Source organism: Parus major, chromosome 19 (genome assembly GCF_001522545.3).
Source record: "Parus major isolate Abel chromosome 19, Parus_major1.1, whole genome shotgun sequence".
NCBI lineage: Eukaryota > Metazoa > Chordata > Aves > Passeriformes > Paridae > Parus > Parus major.
Window position 1 is genome coordinate 384,739 of NC_031787.1, and position 14,153 is coordinate 398,891.

At 64.6% G+C, this 14,153-nt stretch overlaps 3 protein-coding genes across 3 annotated transcripts; 2 read left to right on the top strand and 1 right to left on the bottom strand.

The window, feature by feature from the left end:
- Window positions 1-4,987: 4,987 nt before the first annotated feature.
- LOC107212670 (claudin-4-like) lies at window positions 4,988-6,435 on the top strand. The gene has a single exon (XM_019008559.2). The coding sequence runs from the start codon at window positions 5,012-5,014 to the stop codon at window positions 5,639-5,641; it is 630 nt and encodes a 209-aa protein (XP_018864104.1). The 5' UTR covers window positions 4,988-5,011; the 3' UTR covers window positions 5,642-6,435.
- Window positions 6,436-8,314: 1,879 nt separating this feature from the next.
- Window positions 8,315-9,103, top strand: LOC107212698 (claudin-3-like). Its single transcript, XM_033518930.1, has one exon. It carries the CDS (start codon window positions 8,322-8,324, stop codon window positions 8,964-8,966), a length of 645 nt encoding a protein of 214 aa, XP_033374821.1. The 5' UTR covers window positions 8,315-8,321; the 3' UTR covers window positions 8,967-9,103.
- A 371-nt stretch (window positions 9,104-9,474) lies between these two features.
- Window positions 9,475-12,310, bottom strand: METTL27 (methyltransferase like 27). The gene is made up of 5 exons (XM_015646228.3): window positions 12,128-12,310; window positions 11,922-12,047; window positions 11,713-11,848; window positions 11,529-11,621; window positions 9,475-10,850 (listed from the first exon to the last, which is right to left on the bottom strand). The coding sequence occupies exons 1-5, from the start codon at window positions 12,290-12,292 to the stop codon at window positions 10,612-10,614; spliced, it is 759 nt and encodes a 252-aa protein (XP_015501714.1). The 5' UTR covers window positions 12,293-12,310; the 3' UTR covers window positions 9,475-10,611.
- Between the last annotated feature and the right edge of the window lie 1,843 nt (window positions 12,311-14,153).

A 14,153-nucleotide genomic window follows, 5' to 3' on the forward strand; every position in this document is an offset into this window, starting at 1 on the left:
AGACACACACACAGACACACACACAGACACACACACAGACACACACACAGACACACACACAGACACACACACAGACACACACACAGACACAGACACACAGACACACACAGACACACACACAGACACACACACACACACACACACACACACACACACCCTCTGCCGGCAGCAGCGCCCCGGCACGCAGCCGTACACACAAACACATGGACACACAGACACACAGACAGACACACGGACAGACACACGGACAGACAGACTGGCAGACACACTCACAGGCTCAGACTCACAGGCTCAGACTCGCACAGACTCACACAGAAGCAGAGGTGGACAGGCACATTCTGGTGGTTCAGGTGCACACACACACACACACACACACCCTCTCCCAGTGCACGCGTGTCTGGGGTGCTGGCAGGGCTCTGGGGCAGGAGGGGGCTCCAGGCAGGGCTGTAGGGTGTGGGATACCCCAAACAGGGCTCTGGGGCAGGAGGGGGCTCCAGGCAGGGCTGTAGGGTGTGGGATACCCCAAACAGGGCTTTGGGGCAGGAGGGGGCTCCAGGCAGGGCTGTAGGGTGTGGGGATACCCCAAGCAGGGCTTTGGGGCAGGACTATACCCCAGACAGGGCTCTGGTGAAGGGGGCTGGCACCCCAGACAGGGCTGGGGGGCACAGGATTCCCCAGGTCTGTGGAACAATGGGGATGCTCAGTACCAGGGCATGGGGCAGGGCAGATAACCCAAGGCAGAGCGGGAGGTAGGAGAGGGGGGTACCTGGACAGGGATATGGGACAGGGAGGATACTCCAAGTAGGGCTGTAGGGCAGGGGAAGAGCGGGATACTCGGGGCAGGCGTGTGGGGTAGGAGCTACTGGGGTAGAGCTGGGATGGGACGGGGCAGTGAAACACTGCAGCCCCTGAGCCTGCAATCAGAGCCCCACACGCGGCGTCCCCACTTTGTCATCCCAAATTGCCCAAAGTACAGGCTGTGTCCAGTGTCGTGCTGGCCCGGGGCAGCTGCCGCCGCCTGACTCACAGCGGAGCAAGGGGTAAATCACCGGAGTTTCGGGGTGCCGGCCACCCCCGGCAGGACACATTCTTGTGGTGAGCAAACAGCTCACTGGTGCTTACCGAGGAGCTGAGCAGGGCCACCGTCCCTGGGGGATTCCTGGGAGCGCCCCCATCCCAACCCTCCCCTCTTGGCTCCCGCACAGCTGGGGTCCCTCGGGATGGGGACAAAGCGTGATGGCCGCAAGAGCTCAGTGGTGACACGGGGACGGGTTCGCTCCACTGTGATGCAGAGACCCCAGACAAATGTCAGACCCAATGGCCACGGGAGCACCCGCTTTGGCCCCAAGGGAAGGACACCGGCGCTGGCAGGGGGGACACCCGCTGCAGCATCCCCCATGCAGGCGGCCGGCAGCAGCCCGGGGGTGCGCAGGAGGTGAGGCAGAAAGCGCCCCGGGCGCTCACGTGCGGTTGTTTTGGGGTGTTCCCCGCTGCGGTCGGGAGTGCCGGCGCGTTCCCCCCCGGGGCAGCGGGGCCGGAGCCGTAAATGCCGCCTCGGCTGCTTATATTTCAGGCGCGGGGCTCCTGGCTCTGCCCCGGCCAGGGCACATAGTCAGCCCATTGTTGGAGCCCTTCTGCGCGGCGGAGCAGGTGAGGCGGCTCCCAGCATCAATGGCAGCTCTGTCTGCCGGCGGGGAGAGGGCTGCGGAGCAGGGGGGCTGCGGGATGTGGACCAGCGGGATGTGGCAGGGGGCTGGTGGCTTGCTGGGGGATGCTGGGCCATACCTGGGGCATCCTCACCCCGACAGCTCTGATCGGCTTCCCCAGGGCTTTGCCGCGGCATCTCATTTCCTCCGAGCGTCGCCGGTGGGGACACCCCCATTGCACCGCCCGAAACCCCCTTCCCTATCCACCATCTCCCCCATCCCTTCGCCAACCACCTCGGCAGCGCTTAGGGGTGTTTTCCCTGTTGGGAGCCCCTTGTTGTTCAGAAACCGGACAGAGTTTTGACTTTCAGAGCGACTTCTGGCCGAAGGTGCCTTCTCTCCCCGCAGGGACCCCGCAGGTCCCAGCGCACAGCTCCCCTCCCTGTAAGACTTTGCTTTCCCCCAGCGAGAAACAACCTGACTGTGCATATTTGAGTCGGTCGGAGCGGTTTATGTTTGGGCAAGGATGTTTTTTGGGAACATTCAGTCTCTGGGCTGTCGGTAACTAATCCTCGGCCTCCAGCGGGGAGAGGCTGCCCCACTCGCCCCTCACAGGCTGAGCAGGAGGGGTGTTTGCCGTGCCTCGCTTGGCAGATGTGAAGCCAGGGATCCCGGTGGATCATCATTTGCTGGCAAGTCTCACCTGCCCTTTTGGGACCTTGAGGTAGCTGGGTTGATGGGTCCATGTGTGGGTCCTGGGGGATGAGGGGCTCTCGGCTCACTGGTGTGACATGGGACTGTCCCCAAGCCCTTTTTGGCAGGAGATTCTTGTCCCAAGCCCTCTCTCTGTGGGGTGTTCTCCTCCCTGAGCAAGGTGAGGGTGACACAGGCTCTGCTGCACACCCAGCAGTGCCTGGCATTGTGTGACACTGTGTTTAATGTCACCTCCCTGCCCCGGAATGGCCTCACTGCCCAGCCGAGGGGCTGCAGTATGACCCCACGCCGCTGAACCCAGGACAAGTGTCAGAAGCTGTTTCCTGGTGGATGTGTCTGGATGGGAGCTCTGCCCCACCAGCCCTCTTAGTGCAGTGTAACAGGGATGGGAACCCAGGCTCCTGTGTGTCCTTCCAGCCCCACTGGATTTGGGGCAGAGCATCCACACCTCTCTGGGTGTTGGTGCTGGGTGGTGAAGGCTCAGGACGGATTGAGTGTGTTGAGCAGCCTGTTCTGGGCTGGAGGAGCTTCCTGCTGAGCAGGTGTCCCCCCAGGACATGTGCCTGTGCCATGGCTCCTTGCAAGTGACACTGGGGAAAATCTGGGGCTGGGGTCCTGCAGGATGCACGGGGAATGAGCACTGGGACAGGGCTGTGGGGCTGCTGTCCATGGAGTGGTTGTCCTGGATGGCACGTCCCGAGGTGCTTGGTGGTCCCACCTGTGCTGCACCACCGTCCTCAGGCTCCAAGGGCTCTGAGGTCGACTGCTGCTTCTCCCTGCTGGTGTCTGTGGGTCCTGCTGTCCGGCAGTGCTGAGGACTCGGGGCTGGCAGTGATGTCTGGGGGTGTTTGTCACTGGGGAATGTGGGGAAGGCCACAGGGGCTGTCCCGGTGTGGCAGCTGCCAGGTGGAATATATGTCACGTTCCAGCATTAATTACAGTAATTGGCTGTCAGAGGCTGGCGCCTGCTCTGCCTCTGAGGGGGAGTAGGAGCAGCTCAAGCTTTGATGTTCCACACGCGGGGGAGTCCCTGTCCCCACCTTGCCATTTGTCCCCAGCCCAGAGACATGTCCCCATGTGCCTGTGGGGACACGGATCCTGTGAGCCACACACACACGTGGGCGTCTGCCTCTCTCCAACCCCAAATTATCTGGTGGTTGCAGCAGCCGGCTGGGAGGTGAAAGCCTCAGGCAGAGTCTGGCCCTGGCGGGGATGCTCTGGAGCCCTGTAAATTAAAGGGGTTGTAGATTAAGGGAGCCCTTGACCACACGGCTCCGGCCGCAGGGTGGACACGCTGGTATGTGAGCAATGCGGGCGTTCCAGCAGGACAGAGACAGAGCCTGGGCAGCTCCTCCAGCACAAGTCGGGCAGGCAGGACCCTGACCATCCCCTCGGGCTGGGGGCTGCTGTGACACACAGGTGTCCTCACCACAGTGCACGGGCCACCAGGCTTGTCCCACCACACCGGGACTCAGTGCCCAGGGACATCCCGGCACGAGCAGCAGCGGCTCCAGAGTCCATCACACCAAGCAATAAGCACAAATGGTGATGGTAACCCCAGTGCTCAGGAAAACGAAGATTATCTCAGTGCCTCTTATCTTTTCCAGAGGCCCGGGATTAGGCTGGGGTGACGAAACAGTGCAATGTCCGTCTGTCTGTCTGTGCCGTCTGTCTGGTGTCTGCTGCGCCTGTGCAGGGGCTTGGAGGAAGCAGGGAGGGAGCCTGTGTGGGGGTCGTGGATTAAAGGAGGACAGGTCAGCACCAGTATGGCATCGCTGTTGGCATTGGGATTGGGATCAGTTGGCATGGCTGGGACAGCTTGGGGCCCCAAACCCCCCAACCCCACCATGCAGGCAGTGGCACACGGGCAGGGCTGGGGCTGAGGGTGGCTGTGTGAAGCCTGGCTTGGCACTGGATCACAGGTGAGCGGGGTTTGGGGTCTGCCCCCTGTTGCCCCAGGCAGTGCCATCTCTACTTCGTGGGGAACTGGCAGCCGCTCCAACCGGTTTGTGGGTCTGGGCGGTGACACCTCCTGCCTGAGGCCTAATGGAGGGCTGGGAAGTGCTGGTACGGACGCCAAGGAGCAAACAAGAGCCGCTTGTGTCCTGCTGGGCACGGAGCCCAGCAGGCAGAGGGGACAATGTGCTGCTCCCATGGCATGGGGCCATGGGGGGCCAAGGCTGGGCTGGTGTTGGAGCAGTCACCACGAACTGGAGGGAAACTGAGGCATGAAGGTGTGAAGGGACCCCATGCAAATGATGGAACAGAGGGTTCTGGCAGTGATGGCAGAGATATCCTGGTGCCTGGGCACCGGCTCCTCCCCTTTAGCATCCCGGGCTGAGCCCCGGTGCTGCCGGGGGCACGTCCTGCCCGCCCGCAGCAGCGGGATGCGCTCTTGCACCTGGGTGGCCTGATCCTGGTCCCCTGCGTCCTCCTCCGTGGGAGCAACCGGGATATTAAGTGTCATCGCTGCAGGGAGAAATACAAGGGGAAGAATCCCGGGAAACTGGTTCTACCCCTCCATCCGGTGCCGACGGCAGGCCGGCGGCTGCGGCGGCGCTCCTCCCTCGGCAAAGGCATAAAATGCCTGCCATGGTCCCGGCAGCCGGCACTGCGCGGCAGGAGGCGGCCAGGGGAGCAGGCAGCGAGCCATGGCCTCCATGGGGATGCAGGTGCTGGGCATCGCCCTCTCCGTCATCGGGTGGCTGGCTTCCATCCTCTGCTGCGCGCTGCCCATGTGGCGGGAGACGGCCTTCGTCGGGAACAACATCGTGGTGGCGCAGATCATCTGGGAAGGGCTGTGGATGAGCTGCGTGGTGCAGAGCACGGGGCAGATGCAGTGCAAGGTCTACGACTCCATGTTGGCGCTGCCACAGGACCTGCAAGCCGCCCGCGCCCTGCTGGTGGTGGCCATCATCTTGGCCGTCCTGGGCTTAATGGTGGCCATCGTGGGTGCCCAGTGCACCCGCTGCGTGGAGGACGAGAGCACCAAAGCCAAGATCACCATCGTCTCCGGCGTCATCTTCCTCCTCTCTGGTGTAATGACCCTCATCCCTGTCTGCTGGTCGGCCAACACCATCATCCGGGATTTCTACAACCCGCTGGTGATCGAAGCGCAGAAGCGAGAGCTGGGCACCTCGCTCTACGTGGGCTGGGCGGCCTCGGCGCTGCTGCTGCTCGGGGGGGGGATCCTGTGCTGCACCTGCCCCCCCCGCGGGGAGAAGCCTTATTCCGCCAAATTCACGGCTGCTCGCTCGCTGCCAGCCAGCAACTACGTGTAGGTTCCGCCTGCCCGGAGCCCCCGGCCGCTCCAGGGAGGGGGGACCTCCGGGGACAGCAGCCTCCCCGGCCGGGCTGCCACTGGCCGGGCGCCGGGGTGGTGCGAGGGAGCGCAGACAGAGCCGCCTTTGTTCCACCGGGATTGGAGCCGGTTCTTTAATCTCGGTTGAGACAGGGGACAAGGAGATCCTGTCCTGGCTGCCCGCGGTGGGCGTCCTGCTCCCCCCGGAGCATCCAGCTGAGGCATCTTCTCTGAGACACCGCCTGATCTCCTGGGGCATTTCCTGGCTCCCGGTATCGGGGTGTGCCATGGGGTGACACAGCTCCCGAGAGCCCGTCCCAGGCTGGCAGAGCGCTCTCTTTCCCTGCGTGAAGCTCCCCGGGACGTGTCCGTCCCCCGGGGTGGGTGGCGGTGTCGGTGCTGCAGGGACAGCCAGCCTGTCCCACGCGCTCACAGGGACGTGGTGGCTCTGCAAACCCCGGCAGGGTCTTGAGGGGTGACAAGGGCTCTCACCCGCCTATTCCCTAAATTTTGACTTTGACCTACTTTCGGGGCTCGGAGCGGCCGTACAGTGTGATTTCTCGCGGCAGCTCCCCAGGGCGGGGGCATCATTATCCTGGGAGTGGGAAGGCAGCGGCCGGGCTGGGAAAACCGGTCGGGGAGGCGGGACCGGAGCGGAGCTGTGCCCCCGCATGCTGGGGGGCGACTCCGGACCCGACCCCATCCCTCTGCCCACGGTGGGGTGCCCGGGGCCGGGAGGGGGTTCTCACGGTACCCCTGCTGCGCTGCCGTCCCTCCCCTGTTCAGCCTTCCCGCATTAAACGGCAGCTGCTCAGACCCCGCTGTGCCTCGTGTTCTTTACCCCCTCCATCCCCCGCCTCGGCCGTGGGACAGCCGAGCTCCTGTGCCCTGGGCTCCCGTCCCCGAGAGATCACCCAAATCTGCTCTTCGGAGCCTCTTGAGATCCTCGCCGCCTGTTCCAGCCCTGGCATCACTGGCCGCTCCCTCCGGCACCGGGCCCGTCCCACGCCCGCCCGGCCGCGATCCGGGGCAGGGAGGAGGCGGGGGGCGGCCGGGGCGGGTCGGGGCGCGCTGGCCCCGGGGCCACCCCACAGCCCCGGCTCCGAGCGCCCCGGGGCCGGCGTGGGCAGCTCCCCGAGATTTGCCTGTCTCGCCTCCGGCACGGCAAGTGCTCCTCTGCCTTGGGAACATCCATCCTTCCTTCCTTCCCACCTCGGGGTCCGTGGGGACGAGGAGTGACTCCGCCTGCCTCTGGGTGTCTCATCTGGATCCGAGGGCCGGAGGACTCCCAGCTCCCCAGTCTCTCCACTGGGCACGGGAATGGTGGAGAATGTGCCTGTAACCCTGTGGTGCCGCTGGCCAGCTGGGAATGTGAGCACAATGCTCTGTCGAGCATCCCTGGGGATCCACGGAGCCACCACCTGTCCCCTGCACCCCGTTTTGGGTGTCTCATGTGGCCCAGGTCCCGCTGGCTGGGGAAGGGTGCCTGGGATGGCTCCCACCATCCCTGTCCCTGCCTGCCTGGAGCACGGGGAGAGGGGCTGTGATTTTGGCCCAAAGGGTCTTTCATGGCCCAGGGGATGCAAAGTCCCAGTGCTGGGTGTCCATCGGGCTCCTGAGGGATAAAAGGTGCTGGGTGAGGAGTGTGGATACAACGGGAGAGGAGAGGCTGGAGAAACTGAAACTGGGACAGGGGAAATGATGGTGAAACCTCTGGCAAGAGCCGCAGGGTGTGCCAGGCATGACCGATACCCGCTGAGCTCGGGGCCATAAAACCCTGCTGGTCGCAGCTGCCAAGCGTGGCACAGGCACCCATGGGTGAACTCTGCTCCGTGAGGGGCTGATCTGGCTTTGGGCCGAGCCAGGGCCACAGCAGTCACACGTGACCATGGTGGAGCTGCCAGGGTGCCCAGTATGTGCCCCTGTACCAGTCACCCCTCTCTCAGGGATGCCGTCTGTGGTGACCCCATAGCCCCTCGCCAGTGTTTGCCTTCCTGGGGCTGCTCCAGGATGGTGCCATGGAAGGTGCCAAGCACCAGACCTGGGATTGGCTCTGACCCATTTCTGTTTTCCTCTGGAGAGGAGATCCCGGGTCCAAAGGGCACGGTAGCACGGCTGTGAGGGTGAAACCAAACTGGGAGCAGGCAGTGCTGAGTGGTGGGGAGGGGCTGCCTTCCCTGCCCATGCCCCTGGCACGAGACTCATGGCCAGGGAGGCTGAGCACCCGTGGTGCAGTGGGACGTGGGGTGGGCACTGGGGGATGGCCACCAGGGCAGGACATGGGGTAAGTGTGGGGCAGGGGATTTGCACTCTGGAGCCCCCCATCCTGCTCCCCTGAAGCCATCCTTTCCCTGGCACTTGCCATGCCCTGGGACTGTACTGTGGGGACAGTGTAGGGGCCAGTGTGACACATGGGGGCTCCTGCACCTTGGCCTGCTTGGGGTCTGGGTCCTCAGTGCCATATGTGCCCCATCCTGTCCTGCAGCACTGCCCCATGTCACTCATGTCCCCGTGACCTTCAAGTCACCATGTCACTCATGTCCCCATGCTGACCTGCAGCCATTCCCACCCTGGTGGGGTGCAGGCCATAGCAGCTGCAGCCCACGCTGTCCCTGTCACCGTGCCTGTGACACCCGTGCTTGTCCCCGCAGGAGCTGTCAATGGCCATGATGACAATGCAGATGGGAGGACTGATGATGGCCGCGCTGGGCTGGCTGGGCTCCATCCTCACCTGTGCCCTGCCCATGTGGAAGGTGACGGCCTTCATTGGCTCCAACATCGTGGTGGCCCAGGTGTTCTGGGAAGGGCTGTGGATGAACTGTGTCTACGAGAGCACGGGGCAGATGCAGTGCAAGGCCTACGACTCCCTGCTGGAGCTCACCTCTGACCTGCAAGCTGCTCGTGCCCTGGTGGTCACCTCCATCTTCGTGGCCTTCTTTGCCTTCTTCATCGCCCTCTCTGGAGCTGACTGCACTCGCTGCGTGGATGACAATGGCACCAAGACCAGGATCTCTGCGGTGGCAGGTGTAATCTTCATCATGGCCAGCATCATGCTGCTCATCCCCGTCTCCTGGTCTGCCAACAGCATTGTCAGCAACTTCTACAACCCCATGGTGCCTGAGGCCCTCAAGAGAGAGCTGGGGGCTGCCCTCTACATCGGCTGGGCCTCCAGTGCCCTGCAGCTCTTCGGTGGGGGCGTCCTGTGCTGCTCGGGATCCCAGTCCCAGCAGGACCCCTACCCCAAGAAGTACAGGGCTGTGAAAAGCTGTGGCCCGATGGGCTATGCCATGAAGGACTATGTGTGACCACTGTGCCCAGGTGGCAGCCCAAGGCAGAGCACCACCGTCCCTGTCCTGCATCCCTGTGCCACCCCCTGCCCCTGCACTGCCTCCTCCCGCCCATCCCCACTCTGGCTGACCCCCAGCACGGTCCCCAAATGTGCCCTTCCCCAGGGCAGGGACTATAAACATCCTGGTGCCACCAAGGCTGCCTGGGCTCGTTTTGAACAGCGCGGTACGGGGAGGATGGTGACGCGTCCCGGGGGTGCTGTGCCCTGTTCCAGCACCTGGAACATCCCCATCTTCCCACAGGGATCAGCAGTAGCGAGCAAGGGTGCTCCTGGCATTCCCTGCAGCAGGAAACTGAGGCAGGGAGAGGACGCTGGGAGCCAAGAGAGGCACAGGGGGACACCAAGTGCTCTGAGCCCCCATGGACCGGGAGCAGATCCCAGAGAAAGGCTGAATCCCCACTCCCAGGCTCCAGCCACCCTGGAGGGTGCATATTCCCATTGCTCTGGGAAAAACACAGCAGGCAGACAGCAGGGACAGAGCTTTATTGAACAGGCAAGTGCAGGGCTGGGGACAGCCACAACCCCCAGCTGCCCAGGGGAAAGTGCTGGAGACAAACGGGGAGGGAGCAGCAGGACAGCTACTGATGGGCACAGGGACCCCAAAACATGGGGGACGAAGCAGGAGGGTGACAAGAGCCATGGGGAGGGTGAGTATGGAAGATGTGGCATGCCCTGGGTGAGCGACAGGGACAGACACAGTCGTCACACGGAGGAACAGCTCCTGAGGGGATGGATGGAACCTGTTCTCCAGGAACATGGGAACAGGATGAGCAGGAACAGGTCTGAGGAAAGGAAAAAATGAAAAGAACCCCAAATATTCCAGCAAGAGATTTGGGTAAAAAACTTCCCAAGGGAGCAGTGGAGGAGAAATTGTGGAGGCAACCCAACAAGGGGCTGGAGGAACAGGCTGGGCAGGCAGTGCTGGGTAGGGAGCAGCCACCAGCTCCCCAAATCTCTTCCAAACTCATTTCCCCACCCAGACCATTAACTACAAAGCTGTGGGAAAATGAGAGATTCGAGCAGCTTTGTGGAATGAAAGGCAGATGTGGCACTTGGACAGCCCCTCCAGCTGGGAGCCACCTTGGCATTGCTGCTTTGGCTCTGGATGTGGAGCCTCCTGCACCTCAGCGCTGGGTCAGTCCCTGGGGAGGATGAGGATGGGGACCCACCTCCAAGAGTCCCCAGGTAAAGACTCTGGGGGTAGGAGATGATGAAGGATCCAGATTTTGACCATGAGTGCTGAGGTGGGTGAGTGGGGAGAAGACAACCCAGACTGGACATATCTTGGAGCAGCCATGTGGGTCTGTGAGATGTCATGGTGAGCGCTGAGGTGTTGGGGGCAATACCTGAATGTCAGAGCTAAAGGTGGTGCCCAGGAGACCCTGGTGAATCCAGGAGACCCTTCCCGTGCTGAGGAGCAGACAAGGACCCCAAGCCCAGACCTCGGTGAGAAGGTAGAGAAGGAAGGGAATGGGGAAATTTCCCCCAAATACTGTCACCCCCAGCAGCTGCCCTTCTGCAGGAGGGGGTCACTGGGCTCAGTTTTATCAGGGTGCTCACACTCCCCTCCTCCCCCAGCTCCCCCAGAGCCATGCTAGGTCTCAGTCCTCCTCGAGGTGGGGGACAGGGCACTTCTGGTAGATGTAGACGATCCCAGAGATGTAGCCGTTGCCCCGGGTGCTCTCCTCCTCGCTGGTGGCCCTCTCCCAGTACTCCACCTCCTGGGCCAGCAGCTTCTGCCAGGCTCCGCTCCGCTCCAGCTGCCCCAGCGCCGCCTCCAGCTCCGCCTTGTACCGCAGGTTCGAGGGGTTGCTCCTCGTCGTCAGGCACAGGAAACCGCCTGTGGGACAGGAGACAGGTAACACTGACACAGGGTGTCCCTCTCTGGGGACATCGCCCAGAAAGGGGACACGGGGACACACTGAGAGCCTGCCAGGAGCCAGCGGGCAGGGGACAAGCAGGGCATGGACAGGGGATGGACAGGGCATGGACAGGGCATGGACAGGGGATGGACAGGGGATGGACAGGGGATGGACAGGGCATGGACAGGGGATGGACAGGGGATGGACAGGGGATGGACAGGGGATGGACAGGGGATGGACAGGGGATGGACAGGAGATGGACAGGGGATGGACAGGGCATGGACAGGAGATGGACAGGGCATGGACAGGAGATGGACAGGGGATGGACAGATGGACAGGGCATGGACAGGGCATGGACAGGAGATGGACAGGGCATGGACAGGGGATGGACAGGGGATGGACAGGAGATGGACAGGGCATGGACAGGGGATGGACAGGGGATGGACAGATGGACAGGGCATGGACAGGGTATGGACAGGGGATGGACAGGGTCAGGGACCCCGTGCCACCGCCCGTCCCTGCAGCAGGGACAAGGCCACGTCCCAGCCGTGCCACGGGTGCAGCGTTCAGCGGGGGACCCACATCCACCGCGGCTCGGTGTCCCACGCCACCATGGCGGGGGTCCCGGCGGGGAGGGGAAGCCTCTCCCCCCTTACCCGGCTTGGTGACCCGCAGCAGCTCCGGCAGCACCGTGCTCGGCACCTGCCCCTCGCCCAGAGCCCCCACCAGCGTCACGGCGTCGTAGTGCTCTGCGAGGACACGGGGCGTCACCGGGGGACCCTCCGGGGCTCCCCCTGCCCGGTGCCGGCCCGTCACCTGCGGCCGGTCCGCCCCCGTTACCTGCGGGCGCGGGCAGCGGTTCCGTGCCCAGGACACAGAGCCGCAGCTCCTCGTACAGCCCGGTGCTCCGCGCCCGCTCCAGCATCCCCGCGCTGCCGTCCACGCCGTGCAGGCAGCGGAACCCGCGCCGGTGGAGCTGCGGGGACAGAGGCACCGTCACCCCCGCCCGTGCCGCTGTCCCCGTCCCGCCCCGCCCGTGCCACCGGTACCTCCCGAGCCACGAGCCCGGTGCCACAGGCCACATCCAGCAGCCGCGTCCCCGCCCGCGGCGCGAAGGCGAAAGCGAGCGAGGCGGCGGCGAGATGCGGCGCCCGGTACTCCAAAGCCGCCACATCCTGCGGGGACACGGCGGTCAGCGGGGACAGCCGCGGGCCCCCGCCGCTCCCGCTCCCGCTCCCGCCGTGTCCCCGGGCACCTGCTCGTAGCGGGCGGCCCAGCTGTCGTACAGCCGCAGCCGTTCGGGCAGCGTGGAGCCCCGGTGAGCCGCGGCCACCCTGTCCCGGACGGCGGCCGGCAGCCCCATCCCGGTACCGCTCGGTACCGTCCGGGCCAAGTGACCCGCAGCGGACCCCGCGCCCATTGATCCGCGGGCTCCGCTCCGGCCACGCCCCCCGCCCTGGCCCCGCCTCCCCCGCGGCGCACCAGCTCCTCATTGGCTCCTCCTTCCGCCCTGGCCACGCCCCCGAGCGCGGTGACCCCGCCCAGGACCGCCCGGAGAACCCCATTGGCTGCCGGAGCTGCCCCCGGGGCGTCGGGAGCGACCAAGTGCGCCCGGAAAGAGGGGGGAACGGGCCAGGTGTCCTGAGAGCCGAGCAAGTGTCCGAGCGGTGACCGAGTGCCCCGGGGGGGTGTCAGGTCCAGGGGTGGTGACATCAAATGCGGGCGTGACACCGGATCGCGGTGGGTGCGGCACCAGGAGCCCCCCGGCTGTCGCTGTCTCCCAGCAGTGCTCGCTGTTTCTGCTGCTCTGGCATCTTTAAGGGTCGGTTCCCATTGCGTCACTCATGTCCCAGGCGCGGGGACAGTGTCCTGGACGGGTCACCTCCTGCCCGGCCCTGGCGCCAGCGCCACACGGCCGCGGTGATGCGCTGTCACCTCCATCCTGCACCCGCATCTCCTTCCTTCACTCCGAACGCCACCAGTGCGGCCACCACCGTGTCCCACCGTGTCCCTCCGTGTCCCGCCGTGTCCCTCCGTGTCCCGCCGTGTCCCGCCGTGTCCCGCCGTGTGCGGCAGTGACAGCCCGGGACTGTCCCCGGGAGGAGGCCACCCGCCCCCGGGGCAGCTCTCCTTGTCCTGCCCGGCCTATCCCGCCCCCTCGGGGGTTCCGGTCCCGTGGGGACAGGACGGGACAGGAGCGGGCAGCTGGCCCCGATGGTCCCCAGGGGTCCCGTCCAGCTCCGGGTGTGCCGTGGGTGCATCACCTGCGGCGAGTTCGGCTTTTGCTCAGAGCAAGAAACACCCCTGAGAACCAGCGCCATGCACGGGGAGGGCGGGATGTCACATCCAGATCAGAATTGCCTGGAATGCCTGATCCAGGTGCCCAACATTGGTGGCGTTCTGTCTCCAGCTCCGTTCTCTCCCTCGGGCTCTGCCTGGGAGGTGACACCGGGGGTCCCCGGTTAAACCAACTTCGGTGTCGCAGCGAGGACGAGGGACAGGCTCCGGGACAAGCCAGAGCTGTGCCTGTCGCCTCTGGCTGCTTCCAGCAGCGAAACACACGGATCCAGCCGCTAATTAGTGACAGATTCAGCCGCTAATTAATGTCGGGACGAAAATGCGGTGCCCTGACGAAGCCGGTGGCCGCCCCGTCACCTCCTGTCCCCGTGTCCCCTTCTGCTGTGCCCTCCCCTGGCCACACGCGGGGACAGCGCTGGCCCTGGAGAGGGAGCCCTCCACCCGCGGCTCGGAGCCTCCCGGAGCCGGGCTCCTGCGGGGATGGCACAGGGCAGGACGGGCTGGGGGCGGCCGGGGACAGCGGGGACCGTCCCTGAGGACACAGGGATGGCTCCCGCGGGGGCTGCAGCCCTGTGACAGCTCCTGACACTGTTCCTGGGTATTTTGTCCCCTCTGCTGCCACCAGCGTGGGCCCAATTCCTGTCCCTTGTGCTCGACGTCCCCGGGAGGGCTGTGGCCTCCAGCAAGGGCTCTCACAGCCTCCTCATGGTTCCCATCACTAACTGAACCTTCATTTGCAAACCAGTGCTGGGATGCACTGCCAGCACCCCGTGTCCCTGCTCTGCCGGCCCCAGGGGCTCTCGGGCCTTGCCTTCTGCAGCCTTGACCCGCACGGATCCAGCCCCGAATTTGCCGGTGCTTTCCCAAGCGCCCCCTTCCCGCGGCTGGCTGGCCGTGTCACGGCACAGCTGTGCAAACATCTGCACCCCGTGCCACCACCGTGGCCCTGGGCTGGCTGGGACCCGGCACGGCCCAGCCGTGGT